The 22230-nt window shown below is 26.3% G+C and overlaps 1 protein-coding gene across 1 annotated transcript; it reads left to right on the forward strand.

The window, feature by feature from the left end:
* Window positions 1–14559: 14559 nt before the first annotated feature.
* Window positions 14560–19568, forward strand: LOC8258869 (reticulon-like protein B21). The gene is made up of 9 exons (XM_048372027.1): window positions 14560–16292; window positions 16384–16443; window positions 16549–16651; window positions 16801–16875; window positions 16959–17103; window positions 17200–17269; window positions 17791–17856; window positions 19063–19185; window positions 19261–19568. The coding sequence occupies exons 1-9, from the start codon at window positions 15008–15010 to the stop codon at window positions 19437–19439; spliced, it is 2106 nt and encodes a 701-aa protein (XP_048227984.1). The 5' UTR covers window positions 14560–15007; the 3' UTR covers window positions 19440–19568.
* The last annotated feature ends 2662 nt before the right edge of the window (window positions 19569–22230 follow it).

Here is a 22230-nt window from a genome sequence, read left to right on the forward strand (position 1 = left end):
ATAGTAAAACTTAAAAGTTATGTATGGTTTGATTCATATTTCATTTAAAATATATATTTCTTACGAGGGATTTTTTAAAATTAAATTAGAATTTTTTAATTTCTTTCTGCATATGAGTAGAAGAAAAGATTATTAGTTTTGAGCTTCATCCAATTTTTTTATATTTTTTAAGATGGAGAATATAGTGAAGAGAAATAAAATGATAATGCATGATAATTGAGAGAAAAAGAAATATAAGTTTTCAAAAAAAAATTATTTAAATTTAAAAAAAAAAGTAAAAGAAATTTTTTAGAATTTTTGTCATTAATAATGCATAAAAAATTATTAAAAGTATATAAAAGTCTATGTTTATAAAAAAAAATTAATAACTTTCTGAATACTAACTTTAGTTAACAAAAGTTATAATTGAATACATTTTAATTTCTATAGGCTTTTTAAAATCTTTAAAAGTCAATATTGAATTCTTTATAACTTATATAAAGTCTTTTAAAGTTAATATTGAATATATCCTAACTATTAAACTTTGTTAAAATCTTTAAAAGAAAGTTTAATATCTTTAAAAGTCTTAATTTGAACTATTAAGAAAACGTAATCAGCCCTATAATGAATTCAAGACCCACTTTTATCTTTTTTAATTTTTTATTTTTAATGTGGAGCTTTTGTAGCCAAATGCATGCCTTCACCGTGACTTGTAGATTTCTTTACTTCATCGTTTCTTCCTCGTTTGGAGAGACCTCTAGCCTAATCTCCTCGAGTCAAATTGTCCTCCTCTTATTGGTCATTGAGATGCAGTTGAAAATCAATTTCCAGAATCATACATCAGTTTACATGTTGCTTCCGTTCTCTTATATTTCCATTTCCATTCTCTAGGAAATTTACCTAATTCTTGAATAGACTTCCTACTGTACTTTTACGAACAAAGCTTCCACTGAACCCTCTGTCTTTGTTCCAGAAACAAACTATTGTCCCTGTCTTTCCACTTCTGGTTTTATACAATTTATATCATTCTTGGGGATCTTTTGCCACCTATTTACGTATGTTCCACCACATCATTATTACATTTAAACCGTCGCATCATATTCTAATGCATGTTCTCGAAAGGTCTAATTTAAGCGACAAAAGCGATTGCTTTTGGGAGGTGGAGGCTTGTACTATGTGAAATTTCTCCTTTACGGCGAATATAAAAGGATGACTATCTCTGTCGTGTAGTCTAAAGCCCATGAAACCTCTTATAAATAAAAAAATAATGGTCTAAATGTATATTTATCATTTATGCCTTTAAACTTTAGTCATTTAGTCAATTTAACACTTTAATTTTTGATGTAATTTAGTATATTTAAATTTCTTTTTGTAATATTTTAATACTTTTAGCATGATTTTTTATTTAATACGTCCCCATGTATTATATGAAATATATTTAAATATTGTTAAAAATAAAATGCAAATACATATTAGATTAAATTAAAAATTAAAGGTGTTTATATATTAAAAAAAACACAATTTGGGTGTCTATTAAGTTAAATATAAAATCAAAGTGTTAAATTGACTGTTCATATAAGCTCCAGAGTTTAAACATATATTTGACTAAAATAATATAAACGTGATAATGAGGTAATTTATTGATATTTTTTTACTTATGAAGATTAAAAAGTTTTGAATTTAAACCACTTATATTAATACTGACGAGAGGATATTGCCCTTAAGGTATGGATTATTACAGTAAGTAGAAGGTTTCTTTTTAAATATGGTTGTCATATTCCTCTTATCATAGATAAACAAGCACAAGAATATTATAAAATTAAAATAATTAGGGTTTGTTCTATCATATGCAGATTCGGTCACTCAATTTCTATAATGGAGAAAGATACGTGATAATTGGCCAATATGGGTCAACTGTCACCTTTGTCGATTTTCTTACACCAATTCCTAAGTGTTAATTTGTTCGTTGAATTGATCACTGATTTGGCCTCCATTTCTCAAAAATCTTGGGAGTCAGTACCGCAGTTGGTATTCTTTTGTTTAATTAAACATTTGAAACTTTGTTTAATTAATGGTAGCTTTCTTAGGTCAAGTTTGTTGGAACTCGAAATGAGATCATTTATTTGTTTAATTATTTATCCACGTTATATATCAGTTTTTTTTATTATTAATTAGTTATTTTTAAGTTAATTTAATAAATATTTAAATTTATTTTATTTATGAAAGTACTCATAAGCTCTAGACTATATATTATAAGGGTAGTAATCTCTTTACCTTAGTTATAAATATGAAAATTCATTTAGTGTGAAAAATTTATTTGAATAAAGACCCCTCAATCACAAGAACCAACATTCTTATTTTTTGAATTAAATATTAAATAAATATTTTAATTTTTTAATTTTTTAATATTTAAATATTTAAATTTTATTCTTGTAATAGTATTTAAATATTTTCATATAATATAAATATGAACATATTAAATAAAAATATATGTTAAACTCTATTAATATATTATTAAAAAATCTGAATAATTGTTAGATTATTCTAAAATTTTAAATGTCAAACTAATTAAATAGGTATAATATAAATAATAATACACTAAAATTGAGGTAATAAAAATGGAATCTAGGAGTAACGTAATATGTATATGTGCAAGATTGAGACCCAGAATATTGGATCGCGGTCGGCACGATTTTTGTTATGCACAACGTGATGTGACTCGCATTAATTTAATCATAAATCACGTGCCTTGAACGCTGTAAAAATAAAATAAAACAAAATCCTTTTATTTACCCTTCACAAGCTTCTACTCTTGGATTCTCATTTAATCATATCATGCAATTTACAACCCACTCAATCCTTTACCTTTTTTTTTCTTTTTTCTGGTAACACAACCCATTAATTCTTTGTTCACAAGTCCCACCGCCAGTAAATCCCAAGATTAAAGTGGTGTTTACTAGGAATCCCGTATTCAATCCGTTTCATATTCATTTAAAAAAATTATTTAAACCAATATCAGGTACTAAATTTGAATGTTTTTACCATATCGATTTAGATAATCGGATTTTGATAGCGAATATCTGAATTTTTAAATTCAAATTCCATATGAATATTAAAATTTAATCCGAAATCTGTTTACAATTATTTGTATCCAATCTCTTAAGGATCGGTTGGATCAAATACTCGAAAATACGTATCGATTGTCATCCCTAATGTTTACCATATAGTTACACCTAATTTTATTTAGTTGGTAAAAGTTAAGAAAGGTTATTTGGTTTAGGTGTTGAAAGCTAGCTCATAAATTCTTTTCTCCAACAACTAATTTTATCTTTAACATCATAGTACTTTATCATTATAAAGTCTATTTTTTAATTATAGGAAATGAATCGGTATTATTTTAACTAATTTATTAGTCTTACATGTTTTTATATTAATTTATATTGTTAGCAAATTCATATAGAATTTTTTATTATTTTTATAAGTAAAATTATATTTATAAATATCATAATTATTAAGTACAATCGATTTAATTTTTAAAATAATTAAAAAATTATATATAATATATTTAATTAATTAATAACTAAGTACTATAAAAATTGACTAAATTAGTATTTAATTACATTAATATATTATTAAAATTTAAATAATATCAATTTTACAGATTTATATAATGTTATGCACCCATAGTTTATTAAAAAAACTCTCAAATATAGGCATTTTGAAATATATGTTAAAACATAGATCAAAACATAATTTCTGACATTCTGTATTATAAGACAAACACTCCATCGTTAAACATTTGATCCCCAATGAGCTTAATCTCTCATACATTAAAATTAAATGAGCTTAATCTCTCATGCATTAAAGAGACTTTTTACACATTTACAGGAAAGCGATAATATTTTTTGTACGGTCACTTTTTTTATGATTTTTTTTAAAGAAAAATTTTATGATTTTTTTTAAATAAAGTTTATTTATACAAGTTTTTTGGAGCTGCATTATAGTATATTTTTGATATTTTATTAGTATCCTTTTAATATATTTTTATTACCATTAAATATATTTCTTAGTTTATTTTAATTATATCGTCATGTTTTTAAATTGTATTTAGTATATTTTTTGAGACACACATCTTCATATTATTAATACATATTAGTTGCTGTAAAAAGCATATCATTCAATTCAAGAATACCAAATATAAAGATATAAAATAAAAATGATAAATCTACCTCACTTGGCTGATTTTACAATAATATAAGTTAAAATAATATTCATAAATATTTTATAGGTATACTTTTAGTATTTTTTTGTCGGACGAAATTTTAAAAAAATAAAAAAAAATATATAAAATATATATAATAATACAAACTTTTAAAAAATATCATTTGGATATCTTATAGGTATATTTTTAATATATTTTTTCTAATAATTTTAAATAAAAAAAACTATAATTTTTTTCTTTTTTACCATAAAAATATATATATTTTTTAAAATGGTTCTCATGAAGTTTCTTCTGCATTAAAAAAAAAAAAAAGGAAGAGGAAAATTGATAGCATATATAAATATGAGGTTCAAGATTGTTATTTTACCTTTTACATTGTACCACTCCACTACTACACATATTTGGACATGTATTGAAGTACAAATAGAATAATCTTTGTACACGAATGAAAGAGTAAAAAGGTTGAAATATAGAGGACAAAAGAAGGCCAGAAGTTTGTGTCGGTGGAAGTTGGCAGAACCTCAAGGAGTTGTCGGTATATGAGGGCAGCTATACGTTGGATCTTTGGCTTCATATGTTTATTACAAAAGGCTCCAATGTGATAAACAAAAGGGTTCCTCCTTAAACTAAGGTTTTTGTGTTCTCTTTTAGTACACCCTTCAAGCTCACTCTTGTGCCAAACATTCTCGTTAATGCATATTTGCATGTGAAATTATACTAATTACTTAATTTGATATTTTATTTTTTAATTTAATCTAGTAAATATCTGAAATTTTAATGTCTTTAATTTTCAATTTGATCTAACAGACATTTGAATTTTATTTTATAGTAATATCTAAATACTTTTATGCAATAGAAATAGACGTATTGAATCAAGATACAAATTAAAAGTATTAAAATATCATAGAAAAATAAGTTCAAATATCTGTTAGAATACATTAAAAATTAAATGTTAAAATGATTAAATAACCCAAATTGAGGAGTATAAATATATATTCGATTTATATATTTTTCATATTAACTTGTTAATCCTTTAAAGAACGTGATGATTAGTACGAGTAGTGATGGTAGTCGAATGGGTAATTTTAGGTAGCCTAACCCGACTTAATTCTAATTGGATAGATTCGAGTAATAACCTGACTTAAATTTATGTTTAGTTTGTATTAATATATTAAATATTTAATGTTGGATTCTTAGATTTGATTAGTTTATATTTTATTTTTTTATTTAATATATTATAGAACTTAGTTATTGTAAATGAGTTCGATAAACGGGCACCCATTTATTTATTCGAATGTTTATATAAATAAATATTTAACGGACATGGTACCCACTCTCTATTTTAATATCTATAAATTATATTTAATAGTTATTTAATTTAAATGAGTTTTAATCGGATTTGGATAGTACACGGGTATTTCTATTCAAATTTGGGACGAGTTCGGGTATTAAAGATAAATTTTTAAATGAATTTAAAATATATTTGGATGTGTGTCTTTTAATCAGGTTTAGATTCAAGTATTTTTAAATAGACGTTACCTTATCCATTATCATTCCTAAATACGAGTGTGAAATAAGTTTATTTCTTTTTTACTTTTTATTATATTTTAGTTGTTAAAGTCGGTACTAAATGTCTCTGAAATTTATTTAATTGATAATGTAGGTAAAACTGATTCGTTCAAACTAAATAAATAGCTTAAATACCTTATCTTAATTTTTTTATATTTAAAATTATTAGAGAAATAAATTATAAAATATGCACTTAACAATTGTTATAATAATGTTATCATATATGCATTATGTAGCCTTCAATTTAAATTAAAAATTAGTAATACTAGTTATTTACCCGTGCGTTTGCACGACCGTTATTATTATTTTAATTATAAATCAAGTGATATAATTTAATAAAAAATTTATTATTTAATTTTAATTTATAAAATTTTAAAAAATAATAGCAAACTAACTATTTTTGCATGTCCTTAATTTTTCTAAAATTCTAAACTTTTATTGATGCAATAATACAATAATTATTTAAAATTTATCTATTAATTGATTTTCATATTATATAAATTAATATACCAATATAGTTGATATTACTATTTTTTAGGATCAAGAATTTATTATATAATTAAAATTTAATTTATTATCGAATATAATATTAAAATATAATTTAAGATAGTTTTCTAGAATTATTATCTAATTACAAAACTAATATTTTAGTTAATATAATATTTAAATATAACTAATATGTTAGTTTTAGGATATAATTAGTATCATTATCTGATTAGAAAACTATTTATTAGTTAATATAATATTAAAATATAATTGATATGCTATTTTTTTGAATTAGAATCAATATTTAATTAGAAATATAACTTATAAATTAATAAATTAATAGAAAACACTATAAATTTACACATAAGCTCGAATCTTATGTGTCTAAATTAAATACATATGTCAAAACAAAAATCTTATGTGTCAAAAATTAAGCATATATGTCAAAAAAAATTTAGGTTCTCAAAAATTAATGTATACTAATCTTTTATCCGCGCATTGCATAGTCGTTGTTATTATCTTGATTATAAAATCAATTCATAGATACAATTTAATAAAAAATTTAATATTCAATATTAATTAATAAAAATTTAAAAATTAATAACAAACTAATTATTTTTAAATAATCTTAACTTTTTTAAGATTTTAAAATTCTGATAATGCAATAATATAAAATTATTTATTAATTAATCTTAATATTGTATAAATTAATATATCAATATAATTGATATTACTATTTTTAGAATTAAAATTTTATTATATAATTAAAAAATTAATTTATTATTAAATATAATATTAAAAATATAATTTAAGATGTTATTTTCTAAAATTAGAATTATTAACTAATTTATTAGTTAATATAATATTAAAATATAATTATTATGCTATTTCTTATAATAAAATTAATATTTTATCTGATTAAGAAATTATTTATTAATTAAAATATAATATAAAAATAAAATTAACATGTTATGTTTTAGGATTACATTCAGTATTTAATTTGAAATGTAATATATGAATTAATAAATTAATAAAAAAAAATTATAAAATCACATATAAATTTAAATTTTATGTATCCAAAGTAAATTCACATATCAGCGTCGAAAATCAGATATACATATTAAAAAAGTTTAGATTTTATAAATTAATATAAATAAAGGTAGAGGGAGAAAAAGAGAGATTGCTTTAATGTTTAGCAATGGCTATATGCATAAATGATTGGTGGTAGGTATATCACTTGTCTTTTTCTATTAAATTATATGCCAACACTTTAACTTTCAATAATTCATAATTATGCACTTCACTTTAAATTAGTAATTCGGCTATTCATCTTTATAATTCCGTTCGAAAAAGTCATTCCCATTCCACTAATCACTATTTTGTATTATATCATTGTCTTCCCTAATGTTTTATACCAATTAGATTTCTTTTAATTTCATATTAGAAAGCAAAAAGAAAACAAGATGAGAGATTTTGTGTGAGGAGGGCCAACAACACTTTTACGAACCCTAGGATGCTCTTTTATAATTAAAAATTATATATGATGGAAGATAATATTTATATGATGGAAGATAATATTTATATGATGGAAGGTAAATTTTTTATTTAACCAATAAAACTTAAATAAATAGATAAAAATATATAAGTAAATAATATATGTGTCATAAACAAAAGTATTAGTAATCAATATTATAATCGAGATTATCATTCTCAATAAAAAAAATTGATTTTGTTTTAGATGTTTATAGTGATGAGTTGAAGAAGACAAAGTGTTGCACAAGTTTGATAGGAACTTTTTCAGAAAAATCAATGAAAACATAGTGAGAATAGTATAATTATGGTAGCAGTAAGAGCGGTATATTACTATATTACGAGTAGATATTTTAAAAAAAAAAAAATCGTCATTTTATACTTTTTAATATACTAAGCTGATAATATGTGTTTTAAAGTTACAGGTTGCTAATTGCTGTTGACCTGCTATATACATTTAATTATAAATATTTACTAGGTTCACACATCAAATTGTAACTTTTAAAAGTTCAAACACTTGATTGTCAAATTTTAATAAGTTCATTTATTATTTTTATATTTTTATAATTATTCAGTTTTTTTTATAGTGATCGATTTCATATACTCAAATGTTAATAATTTCTAATTTCACACACTAAATTGTAACTTTTAAAAGTTTAGACACTTGATTGTCAAATTTTAATAAGTTCATATATTAATTTTGTTAATCATTTAACTTTTTTTTTTATATAGGTGACCGATTTGGTCTCGTATGCTTAGATATTAAAGATTTCCAGTTACACACATTAAATTATAACTTTTAAAAGTTTAAACACTAGATTGTCAAATCTTAATAAGTTTACACACTAATTTTGTAACTATTTCATATTTCAACATATAGAATTTTTGTTTAACTTGTGTACTTATTCTTTTAATACATGAAATTCAAACTTATGCGTAATTTTAAGATTTTTCTATTAATTTATTAATTAATAAATTATATTTCTAATCAAATACTAATTCTAATCCTAAAAAATATCATATAATTATATTTTAATATTATATTAACTAATAAATTAATTAGATAATGATTCTCTTAAAAAATTAATATATTAATTATATTTTAATATTATATGATATGAATCAAGGCTACCATGAGGTTCCATTACGAAAGCATGCACTAAAAGGTCCAAAATAGAAATGCAACTCATGCGTGAAAACAAGAGTCCAACCTTATATTAAAGCATTCAGTCCATTTTGAAGAATAAAAGTCATTCTGCTATGATTAAGTCTTTGGGTTTAATTCATATTTATATGGGTTCTTATCTTTAGGTTTTAGCTTAAGTAATTGTTTTAGTTTATTTTTATTTAATTAAGGATTATTTTATTAGGTGTGAGTTATATGTGTGTTGTGTAGAGTTACAAATGAGTGCACATGTTTAGTTGTCGTTTGGGAGTTACAAAATGAGTGTCATCAATGTAAAAAAAACAGTCACTTTTAATGAGTTTTAAAGAGAATTAAAGGAAAAAATATGGGAAAGATCAAAAGACATCCATTTAGATTTCTTTGTCTCGTGTTGGCTATAAATATCAAAGCCAAGTTCATTTGTAAGAGGAATTGATGAATGATAATATTTATTTTCTCTTTGTGAGTGTTTTTGCTTAAGTTCTTGCATGAATTTTGAACTTATCAAACTATTTTTCAATTTGTGACGTTCTCTAACTAAAATCTTGTGTTTGATTCTTAACTTATCAAATCATACTTGGTTTGTGGCGTTGGGAGTTGAATTCAAGTGCTAGTTTCATTGTTAGAACTAGTTTTCCCTAACTTCACTTGAGGAGATCCTTGGGTTTTGGAATCATCTTGATTGGAGGGTGTTTTTTTGCATTCCATATGTATCATAATTTATTAGTTATTAGGGTATATGGTTGCTAAGATAAACAAACCTTAACTAGAAGCAAGCTCTGATACCAAATGATAGGAAATCATCATCTATTAATATTATATGCACTAATAAAATAATTTTTAATTATAAAAAAATAGTAATATAAATTATATTAATAATATTAATTTATATAATACTAAACTTAATTAAGAAATATTTTCAAATTACTTTTTACGTTATTACACTAATAAAAGTTTAAAATATTAACTAAAATTAAGAAGAATATTTAAAAATATTTAATTTACTTTAAAAGAATTATAAATAAATACTAAATATTAACAAATTCATTAAATCGATCTATAAACTTGATTTTATATAAAATAATAATAATAGACGAAGAACTAATAACAAATTAATCAAATCTATCCCAATCCATATTAAACTCGTATTTTAAGATAATAGTTGTTTGATTAAAAAGAAAAAGAAAAAAAAAAAGAAGAAAGAATACCATTTAGAAAAAGAACCATCCAACTCCATCATTAGGCATAGTGTCTAAAAGGACTAACTCTGATAAATGCTCAATCACTTTTATATTCAAAAGGAAAAAAAGAGAAAAGGTACAGAATTTAGACGTACAATGGTTAAACAAATTGCAAATTACAATTAACTAATTTCACCTGCCAAGAAAGTTGTTTGTTGTAGCTTTTACCATCAATTTTCTTTTTTTCTTTTCAAGTTTTAGTTACAAATTTATTAAAATCCCATGTCAAAAAGGATTTAATTAATCTATAATCATACAGACTTTTAATTATTAAGTTTAAATTCTGCAACAAAATTGAGATTTTTGGCGTCGTCCATGAAGAAATTTTGCCTGCAAATTAGCAAGAAATATTAGGAATAATTAGAAATTTAGTATTTCAAATTTTAAATTTTTTTATTTCGGTATTTGAACTATTCTTTTCTAATAAAGTGTATAAATTTACTAAAGTATGTATACTATGGTGACTTCTTTAAATTTTATAAATTAAAATAATAATTTAACTCATTTTATATATAAAATTATCTAAATATTTTTATATTTTATATTTTTTTCTTATTTTTTATTTTTATTAAATATTTTAACACTAAAAAATAAAATATTGTATTGACTTTTTATTATTTACTTTTCTTACAAAATCCACTCATAAGTTTTTAAATGTATTTTCTTTTTCAAAAAAGGTTAATATTTCATCTCTCTCCTCTTATTATTTTGAAGCGAAAGAATATATTTAATTTTTATTTATTTTTTTTTAAATTTAAGGAAATAAAAAATAAAAAAGATATTATTGAGAAATTTTCTTTTTAAATTTTTTGAAAAGCAAATAATTTTTTGAAAAAGCATTAAAAATAGATAAAAAAATAAAATTATTTAGAAAATAACATTTAAGTTAATTTACTATTTAAAATAAGTAATATAAGCATGTTAGCTTGTATTTTAATAAGTAAAATCTGAATACTCTGTTAGCAAGTTCAAAGATTTAATGAATAAAAAATAATTTTAAAATAAAAAATTTAGTATTAAGTTTATACTTTTGTGGAATATAAAAAGAAAAGCTCCTTCCTCTCTGATTTTGTATTGCTTTCTATTTCCTTTCTGGGTCACAGGGTAATGACTTAAGAGGGTTTCCCTCGGTTACAGTTACTGTGTGCTCACACACAAGAGTGAAGGAATAAATAAATAAATACACCCCAATAAATAAATAAATAAATAAATAAATAAATAAATAAGTAACCATCCTTGACACCCTAATCATTTGATACCACTATATTTATCTTCCACTTTTACCTATTTTAATTATTCTGTTCTTCTTTCGACCAATAGCAAAATTAAAAAGCATTATATTTTTCATTTACCATATATAAATATATGAATTCTCCACTTATTTGTTAATTACATTAATCATGGATCATCTACCTTAAGAAATTAAACTTTAATAAAATTCTAAACAATATTCATGTGACACCCCCATTACATGCTAACCAATAGACATTAGCCAGAAAACATACAAGCATCGTAGACTATATATTACATGTAGATAGGTCAATATGCAGATTGTTAAGAATCAAGACACAAGGTTATTAACATATAAACATATGATTATACTTAAACATCATTTAACAAGTATTCAAAACATCTTCTTATGCCTTACAAGGCACACTTCTATATACATCACATAACTGCATACAAAATACATCAGGAGGAGACTCCACAAAACTGACCCAACCTGACAGAACTACTAAAAGCTAGACTTCGGATACAACCAACGGATGCACTACTATTTACAAACCTGAAAAGAAAAATTTTGGAGAGGGGTGAGCCTCCAGCTCAGTAAATAAATAATCAACATAATCTATATCACATACACTTAATACAATTTCCACCCAATCACATAACTTACCATGATTCATAGTTTAGGTATAAATTCATACCATTCTACTCAATTCAGTACAACCATCATAGAAGAAATACAATTCAACAATTATGGTTAGTTCTCACGGCTTGTGGATCCCCTTTAATGTGCTGCTCCGCCTCATCCTCACATAATACACTTTTATAGCCTCTCTAGGCTTTAGCCTCCCAAGGCTTTATATATAGATATATTTTTTTTTTTACAGGGGAATCCACCATTCACATGCACATATGCACTTAACATCACAATTCAATCATTTCACTTATATCATATTCAAGCAATAACAATTGTTCCACTCAACACCAATCATTTCCATCTCATTCATTCAAACATAACCATTCGTAGAACATTTGATTAAATATATGGATATAGCAAATATTAACTATTTACTTACTCAAAATACACTTATTCCTTTAGCATATAAGAACCTCCTTTCTCCACAACTTCCTTTCCAGGCCTTTGAGTACTTGTCAACACATTCATCAATTCACATTTCATGCATATTCCAAATATTCATGTAAATGCTAGTTCTAATGCATTACAAGATCATCCCCTCTCTAATTCATATTAACTCTTCCTTTAAGGCTCTCAATTATTATTTTAATATCATAGAAACATTTTCCATCTAGTTAAATACCAATTTAACTTAAATTAACATTAAATATATTGCGTAAAACTAATCTCCAACATCTCTGTTTTCTAGACAGAATTTAGTACCAAGGTATATTTATTGCTGGGCAAAATTAGCTTAATACAAAAATCTCATATTAAATAGACATGTCCGTCTATGCGTCTAGTTTCATCTCCAAAAATAATTACTCAATTCCGACTTCTATAGATTTAATTATCTTCAAATTACTGAGCAAGGGTCATACGGCTAGTTATATCCGAGCAGAAATCTGTTTGCTCAATTCAAGCAACCAAAACGGCAAAAATAGCGAAATCACAAAACTACAAAGTTATAGAGGACTCTTCAAAATTTCCATAGACACCAATTAAGCTTAATTTGGACTCATATAACCCATGTTATGCCTAAAATACAGAACATCAAGGTTGCTGGAATTTTGACAGTTTTCTATCTTGACATACTTAAACTTAAATCAAGCTTAATCTCTATGCAATCATTCAATACTCTACTAATTCATGATAATCAGACCTTTAATTAATCAATGAGAGCATCAAATGAAGTTTTTCCAATTTGCAATCAAGAACCCTAATGACAAATTAATAACACTCAAGTAACAACTTACCAATTTCAGCTTTTGGGTTGCTAATATGCTTAAATCCTTTAGCTTTAGCTTGGCTCCTTCAATAGTTGGCAAAATCCTATCTTAATCTTAAGTTTTTCTAGGTATTCCACTCCTCTCTCTTATTCCAAATTTTGTGTTTTTTGGCCATGTACGAATTTTAGAGAAATGAAGAGGTAAAATGAGCTTGCTCATGGTTCCAATTTCCAAGATTCATCTCTCAATGCCACCACCTACTTAAACTAGTTTTATCATCCTAAATTAATTCTTACTAACCATATATAGATACTAACTTTTAATTGTATCTTTTAAGTCCAATCTATTTACCCAACCTTCAACTATTGGTTCAATTAAGTCTTAAGGCTTAATACACATAACCCAAGTACTTAATCAACTTATCTAAATTAATAATCTAATATCATGCTTGTTATTCTCTACTTATAATTAATATATATCTGTTCTCATAAAATAAAAATATTATTGATATACCATCATATGCCCAATGATTAAATGTAAATGCACATAACATGGATGATGAGAAAATGCAGGCGTTACAATTCATCTGTCTATTAATGTGATTAAATTAATTAGATGTGAATAGCCAATATATAATTTTAATGTGTGATATATTAAAAAGAGATTAACACTTGTACTTATATTTAATTCATAGATATTAGACTAATATGTGATTTTAAGGTTATTTGAGTTATTATATATTAATATATAAATTAATATATGTTATTTTTCTAATTTAATGATGATTCTAATTCTAATTCTTAATCTTAAAAAATATTCATCATATTTTCTATATTAATATAAAAAAAACTAATATATTAATTAGTAGATCAATAGAGTTTCCTCATTCTATATGACATGTTATTAATTGATATTTTTCATAGAGTTGTTATTATATATTTAATTTAATATTAATAAAAAATTATATATTTTAAATAAGATTTAAATTTAGATTTTTGAATTAGATCATTTATAATAAAAATAATAATAATAATAATAATTGGGCAATGCGGATAATTTATTTTAGTGATAAATTAAAATTACTTTTAGAGTTAGGAATTTTCTTCTTTTCTTAATGTGTTAGATTGAGTTTGAAGTCTTTGAAGCACAATTTACTGAAAAAATGATAATCACCAAAATAAATTATCTCAATATTTAGTAAGAGAATGTAGAAAAGAAGAAATTACTTGTTTATGATCCACAGTTTCATGTCATGACTCAATTGTCCTCTAATGGGAAAAACTAAAAGGGGTTATCATGCAATTTTCCATTAAATATATACAGAGAGAGAATCAAGATTCAAAGATTGGGAAGGAAAAAAAGAAAAGAAAAGAAAAGCAGAAGAAAGAAACAGCCAACAGGCCCAACACACACGCACAGATAGAGAGAGACATACACAGCACAAGTCTCTTGCAATGCAATCTCGTCTCTTCTTTCTTTCTTCTTTTTTTCTTATTCTTCTCTTGTGTTACTTTGCAAAGTAAGAAGATCCCAAATTAGTGCCCCTCACATCACCAACCGCCATTTCTTGAACTTCAAGACTCTTATCCATTATTAGCAGTCCCCCCATGTCCCAGTAGTACTCAATTACCAGAAAGAAAAGAAAGTTGTTGCATAGATAGATAAAGAGGCCATTAAAGCGAAATGGATGTGAGTAGAAGAAGAGCTGGTGTTAAAACTAGTATAGTTGCAGGTTCTGTTTGGGAAAGCAGAATGAAGCTTGATGAAGTTAAAGGTGGAATCAAAGTTTTCAATGGAGAAACAAACCACAGTGAAGATACTAGCACTGGTGATAGTCCAAGTTCAAGAAAGTTGGTGAAGAGAAGCCCAATTGGTACTGGTGCTAAAAGAAAGACATGGAAATCTGAGAGTTTTGATGGCCCAATTCAGATAGCTAAAGGGAAAACTAATTCTTCATCATCAATCAAGAATTGTGAGGAACAGTGTAGAGAGTTGAGTGTTTCTCTGGATGGTGGAATCAATAAAAGCTTAATGCTTTCATCAAGAAAAGGAGGAAGATCTTATGGAAGCAATAAAGAGCTAAGTATGTCTGTTGATGGAACCGATAAAAGCTCAATTCTTGGAAAGAAATTAAGATCTGAGGGTGGTGATGGAAATGAGAGAAACCCAGTTCAGATAAGAAAGGCAAGATCTGATATAAAGGAAGTTGTTGAATCTGGTGCCCAATTGAGGAAAGTGAAGTCAGATTCTGTAAATGGTGGAAACGATAAGTCAGCAAGTAGTAATGGTATTAATGCAGCTGATAGTGGGATTGAGAAGAACTCAGTTAAGGAGTTAAAGAAAGCAAAATCAGAGACTGAGAAAGTCTTAGAGGAATCAATGACTAAAGATAGTAGTAGCAGTAGTGATGATTCTGCAAGTGGAATTGAGAAAAAACCACCTGAAATTGAAGAAAATGGATCTGAAGAATCTTGCAAAGAGTTTGGTGTTTGCCAAGAAAAGGTCATTTCTAGCAACGAAACCAATGGGGCACTAGCCAACTCCCCTCAATTCTTGGTGGATAATCAAGATGATGTGGTTATTGATGGTGACGAGGAATTAGGAGATGAGGAAGAGGAACAACAAGAAGAAGAAGAATTAGATGATGAAATGCAAATTGAGGTTGAGGTAGAGAAGAAAAGTGTAGACATAATGGAGATTAGCATACCAGAAGAGAAGCCTAAAATGAAAGTGGAAACAAAAGCAAAAGCACCACCAACACCACAAAAACAGAAGCCCAATAATAAGAAACTGGAATTCAGTACACCCGAACAAGAGCCTAAGAAAGTTATAGTGAATGAAGAGAATAAAAGAGTTTATCAGTTTAAAAACAGAGCAGCACCACCCACTTCTTCAACTGTTAATAAACAGCCTCCACCCGTATTAAGAAGAGCTGAAATTTATCAAAATCTTTCAAAACCCACTTCAAGTAAGAATCAATTATTCTGTTCATTGAGCTAATTTGTTTACTGGGTTTGAATTATTTATTGTTTAATGCCATAAAAACTTTTTGCTTGCAGTTCCAGTTGTTAATGAGTGCCAGAGTTCCCCAGAACGCCATAACAAACTGCAAAATATAGGTAAGATTTCATTTCCTGGAGAAAAAGGTTCAATTCTTTCTTCCTTTCTTTTTGATATCAATTTGCTATTAAAATCCTCTTCATTGTTATTATTATTTCTTGCAGTGGATTTAGTGATGTGGAGAGACATATCGAGATCTGCATTTGTCTTTGGAATTGGCACATTTATCATAATCTCATCTTCCTATACAAAGGATCTAAGTGTCAGGTCAGAAATTCTCAACACTAAATTCAATGCTATTGTACCTTCTTTTAAATTTATATTTTTGTTTTTCTCTTTGTACCATATCCCTCTGCTAAAGAAAACAGAGGCCTAAAAGCTGAACTCTGTTTGACAAATTTCTTCATGTTTTACAGCTTTATTTCAGTAACGTCCTATCTGGGTCTTGTTTATCTTGCTCTTATTTTCCTGTACAGAACACTTATTTGCAGGTAATCTCCAACACCCATAATGAAGAATTTAAATTGGGAAAAATAATAATTGCTAAATTTAGTCTGATAACTGTATTTTACAGGGGAGTCATAGATATAGATGATACAAGGTATGTGGTGGGGGAAGAAGAAGCAGTTTGGTTACTAAAATTAGTTCTGCCTTACTTGAATGAGTGTTTATTAAAAATCAGAGCACTATTCTCTGGTGATCCTGCTACTACAATGAAGGTAATTTCTCTTAGTTTTCTTTTCTTGTTTCTTTTTCTATTTAGTCTGAGAAACAGACAAAAAGGTTGATGAAACTGTGACAATGTCAATGAGCAGATGGCAGTACTGCTGTTTGTTTTTGCCAGGTGTGGCACCTCCATTACCATTTGGAAGATGGCCAAATTGGGTAAGTGCCATTTCTTCTTTCTTTTTTGCTTTTCTTTTCTTTAGCAACGGTGGAGGAGGTCTATTCATAATTCACTCCCTTAATTACAGTATAAGCTACCAGTGCTTGTTTGGTGATGTTAAGGCTCAAAATTCTGACATTCTTATATTAATTTAAAAATTTTGAAGTATATATTAAAAGAAAGTATATGATTTTGTAAATTAAAATTTCTTTTGTAATAAGAATGCATTTCTCTTTATTTATTTATTTTTTCTTGATCAAGGAAAAAATTGACAGAGTAACTGATAAATTATGTGTAAATTTTCTGTATTTTTTTACTTTTCATCCATGATGAATTACAATAAAAAGTTAAAAAAAGTTGAACATCTTATTTTAATTTATATTAGTTTTATCTGTCTGACATGAAATATAATATTTTTATAAAATTATTTATTTATTTATGTTACATTAAATAAATTAATAATTAGTATAAATCAAGACAAATTGAAAAATAGTCATATTATTTATTCTTTTTGGCACAGGATTTTTTGGGGTATTCACAGTGCCAAAAGTCTGCTCATCGTACTCAACACAATTAACAGCTTATGGTAAAAAATTCTTACAATTTTATTACCTTTCCTTCCTCTTTTGTCGAGTTATGATAGTCTACCGTTAGAGCACGCAGATCATTATGCACATTCACTTCACTGACAACCACGTGGTCCCCCTACAAACGTAGATCCAACCTACGGTCATGATGGTTGGGGGGGGGGCGCCAGAGCTTCCTTCTTAGACAATATATTGTAGTGTAGTGAAGGAGAAGGCGGGCGCTGTGCGTGGGTCTTGATGTTTCCTTCCTGGCCGTTGGCCCATAAAGGGTAGATCCGTTGGGTCCTACAGGGAAACATTGAGTTTTAAATCAATCAATATCATGATGATCTAAATTTATCTATAATCTTTGGATGCTAATCTGGCCCACCATCACAACGGATCCTACGGGAGGGGGACTGTGTTACTGTTAGTCCTAAATCATATAATAGGAGTACGACCCCTCCTCACAATATAATTACCTCTCTTTTTAATTAGGACGAATCCATTAAAGAGATTTTCTTTTCCATGTGTCTTTCTATCTTGAAAGAGATTCTTTAAAATTAATCATAATTGGTAATCACATGACAATCCTAATTATTAAATTTAAAATTCTTTTTGAAATAAATGAAGAAAGAGTGATTTGAGCTTTTCTCCTCTTAGGTACAAATGGGAAATAAAAGTAGCCTTTGCCATGGTTCGTAAACCAGCGGTCTTATTAGGCGAACAACCATTTTATGATTTTGAGACATATAAAATTGGCTTTGGATCGTTTGAAGGTCTATTTCGAGTCGGTTTGGAATCGGCCGATTATGATTTCAGCCAATTCCAAATAATTTATAAAAATTCTTAACATTCGGATTCAAAACCACCAATTTTTGAATCAAAATCGATGGTTTTGGTTCTAGCCGGTGGATTTAATCACGAATCGATTTTTCTCTAGTTTTACACCAATTCAAGCTCAGCTTTAACCAAAATAGATAGTTTTGGTTATAGCTGCGTGATTTAATCACGAATAGATTTTTCTCTAATTTTACACCAGTTTATGTCCAATTTTAACCAGTGCGGTTGTGGAATTAAATTAGTTTATAATCAAACTGAAGTTTAAAATTTTATTTAAATTGAGATATATATCTAAATATAGAATGGCTCGAATCTAAAATTATAAATTAAAATATATGTATTTATCATCTTGCTAATCATTTGTAATGGGCATGGACGTGAAGGAAAATTTTGGATAAGAAGATTCCGAGATGCATGGGATTCATGCTCGCACAAGAAAGCAGTAGCGTTGGCCATATTTACCCTCGTTTGGAACCTTTCTTCAATGGTTGCACGTGTCTGGGCAGGTAGGAGGACGCATACATACCGTCACTTTATAAAAGTATTATTATCAGTACTTTGCTAATGCACCATTTCTACAGTGTTTATGATGTACGTGGCCGTCCGATACTATCAACAGTCAATGGAGTTGGTAGATGATGAAGATTGGGTGGTAGAGGATGATGATGCAGGCGATGATGAAACGTTGATTGGACAGAAACAAGGGGTTACCAGTGGGACCACTTCAGTTGGAGTAAATAAAGTTAAAAAGTGGGCCTAAAAAATAGTTTAAATTATTATTACTCGTGTAATATGGCTGAGGAGGTGTGATAGGAAATAATGTCAATTATTGTAATAATAATTATTTATTTATTTTAATCTTCTCAATTGATATAGTTATTACTGTGAATATGTTGGTTTTGAGACAACAATTACCCACTAACATGCCTAGTTTTGCATCATTATAGGATTTTTAATTCTCTCTTTTTTTGTCATTATTTCTATTAATTTCTTTTTCCTTTTTAATTTTTTGACAAAATAAAAAGAATCATGTTGCAAGGTTATAATTTTTTTACCATAAATCACAAGGTTACTGAAAAGAATAAGCACCAAATATTTAATTTTTTTAATGATATTTTAACATTTTAACATATTTTTTTAATTAATAATAAAGGAATGTAAATATTATTAAAAAATAAATATAAATATATGTGAGACTAAATTAAAAATTTAAGATATTTAGATATTAAAAAAATAAAATTTAAGCATCTATTAAATTGACTAATCGATATAAATTCAAAGCATAAATATGCATTTGGATAAATAAGACTAGTTTATTATCATACCTTCAATCAAGTGAAAGAGATCATTATCAAATCTTAAATATAAGTAAAATTGATTTTAAGCAAAAGATAAGAAGGGGACTAGAGTCCGATATTCTCCCCCTTATAGAACCCAAAATAATCGTCCCAAGTGTTCTGATGACGGATGATTTGGGATAAATTAGCCTTCTCTCCTTCTACATTGTACATGTCTTACATTAATCAAATGAATCAAACAACTTGAAAAACCAATTACCATCTATGGATAAAAAGATTCAATTGCATATTGACATGTGTTATTCTCTATCAATTATTTCATTTGTAATCGCTGTAATTAATAATAATAAATTATTTAATCAATGTAAATGTAATATATAATGAACAATGTCACATATTAATATATATATATATATTTAATGTGGTAGATTAAATACATCAAATTTTTTTTAATTATATATAATTTCAATAAAGTTAAACAGGTGTCTTTTCATTTATGGGCTTGCTCTCGTAACGACCTTCATCTCCCATTTTATGGATTTTTAATATGAATCTTCTTTTAATAGTTTACTCATAATTTTGAATAACAACTTCGGTACAAACATAAGATAAGTTGCGAATTAAGTAAACTAAATTGAACTTCGACCTGTTTAGCTCTAATTCCTTTATTAATTGAGCTTAAAATTTAATTTTAAAAAATCGTTTGTTTATCAAATGAGCCAAATTCGAGCCAAATAATTTTATTTTAATTTAATAAGCACAATAAAATCTAATTAAGATCTTCCAAATATTAGTATAAAAGTGCTAATTATGTTATAATTCTCATAATATTTAAATTTTAGATAAAAAAAATGTAATATAAAAATGCGAATGTCGATATTAAACCAACTAAACAAGCTGAACATAGACCTAACTTATTTATTAAACAAGCTTTAACAATAGACATAAGAAATCACTTATTTATAAATTTAAATGAATTTAACGAAGTCTTGACCGCCCTAAGATTAGGTAAAGTTTATTGGTGAATGTGAGCTGCCCTTAGGTAAGGTTGTTGAGGTTTCATATTTGTTAGAGCCAAAAGTCCATTGGGCATAATTTAGATTGGTGTTGAAAATAGGTAAGCTTCATTATGCTTTGGCCTTTAATGTTTGTCAATCAAATTGGTGCCAAACATAACGGCTACAAGTCAATGAGTCTTCCATTGTTTTTTATTTATTATTACTTATTTCTTCTTGGTTTTTTAAAGAGGGGATGGGTTTATAGTATCAAGCTATAAAATATTTTAAAAATCTTACTTATTTACTAAAATTTTAGATGGGATAATTCTTTGATCGAGCTTTTATAATTAAAAGTTTAAAGTATCATTCTCGTCTTATCAATCGATGGAAAAAAAAAGTATTTTTCTAGTATATATTTAGTACTTTTTGTACCTGATCGGATCTTCATTTTTTAATCTTGACCATTAAATTATATTACTCGTCACTCAATTTCATTTTTTTTATAGAATTACTTATGAATAAAAAAGTGACCCAATTGGAGGAAGTGGTTGATATTATGTTTCGTAATATAACATCTTTTTGCTATATTTATGAATTTTAAAAATATTAAATTACCATATTTATAAAACAATAAAATAAATTATCAAAAAAAATATTATGTTCTTTATGATACTTTATTTTGAAAATGGAACAAATAATTTTCGGATCATTTACTTTAATTATGTATAAGTCCAAGTATAATCCAATAAGCTCATTTTAATCACTTAGATTAAGCCTAAAATATATAATCTAATAAGTCCATTTTAATCACTTAAGTTACGCCTAAAATGACTAATACGACACATTTCTCAATTGAGAAAATCCCCTAAAACTTAATAAACTTATATTTCGGGCTATCTTTTTACTCATTATAATAGATAAAAGGTTCAGATGGGTGCTAGAAGGACTGGAATGACTGAGGATTTGGAGACATTGCCTGTTATATTGACAAGAGCTTCAGGAATGAGTCAGTTGTTCCTTCTTTCTTTTTGAGCAAGGGAGAGAGAAATCTTGTTGGAGTAAAATAATTCTATTATCTCCTCTAGAAGAAAAAGGCAAAAGGAAAGAAAAGAAAAGAATAAAGAAGAATTTCTACTATTGGGTTCAAGTTGGTAGAAATGAAAACGGCCTTCAGATTTGGACTGAGAAGCTGCGAATAATGGAGCTTGTAATTGGGCTAAAATATAACAAGAACGAAAATTTCGATGTTGGGCTT

Source organism: Ricinus communis, chromosome 3 (genome assembly GCF_019578655.1).
Source record: "Ricinus communis isolate WT05 ecotype wild-type chromosome 3, ASM1957865v1, whole genome shotgun sequence".
Lineage (NCBI taxonomy): Eukaryota > Viridiplantae > Streptophyta > Magnoliopsida > Malpighiales > Euphorbiaceae > Ricinus > Ricinus communis.

Excerpts from the sequence above, each read along its gene's own strand:
- LOC8258869 (XM_048372027.1), top strand. The coding sequence starts at position 15,008 with ATGGATGTGAGTAGAAGAAGAGCTGGTGTTAAAACTAGTATAGTTGCA. Across the intron at positions 16,876-16,958 it reads TACAGAACACTTATTTGCAG|GGGAGTCATAGATATAGATG; the intron begins GTAATCTCCAAC and ends TGTATTTTACAG. Across the intron at positions 17,857-19,062 it reads AACACAATTAACAGCTTATG|GAAAATTTTGGATAAGAAGA; the intron begins GTAAAAAATTCT and ends ATGGACGTGAAG.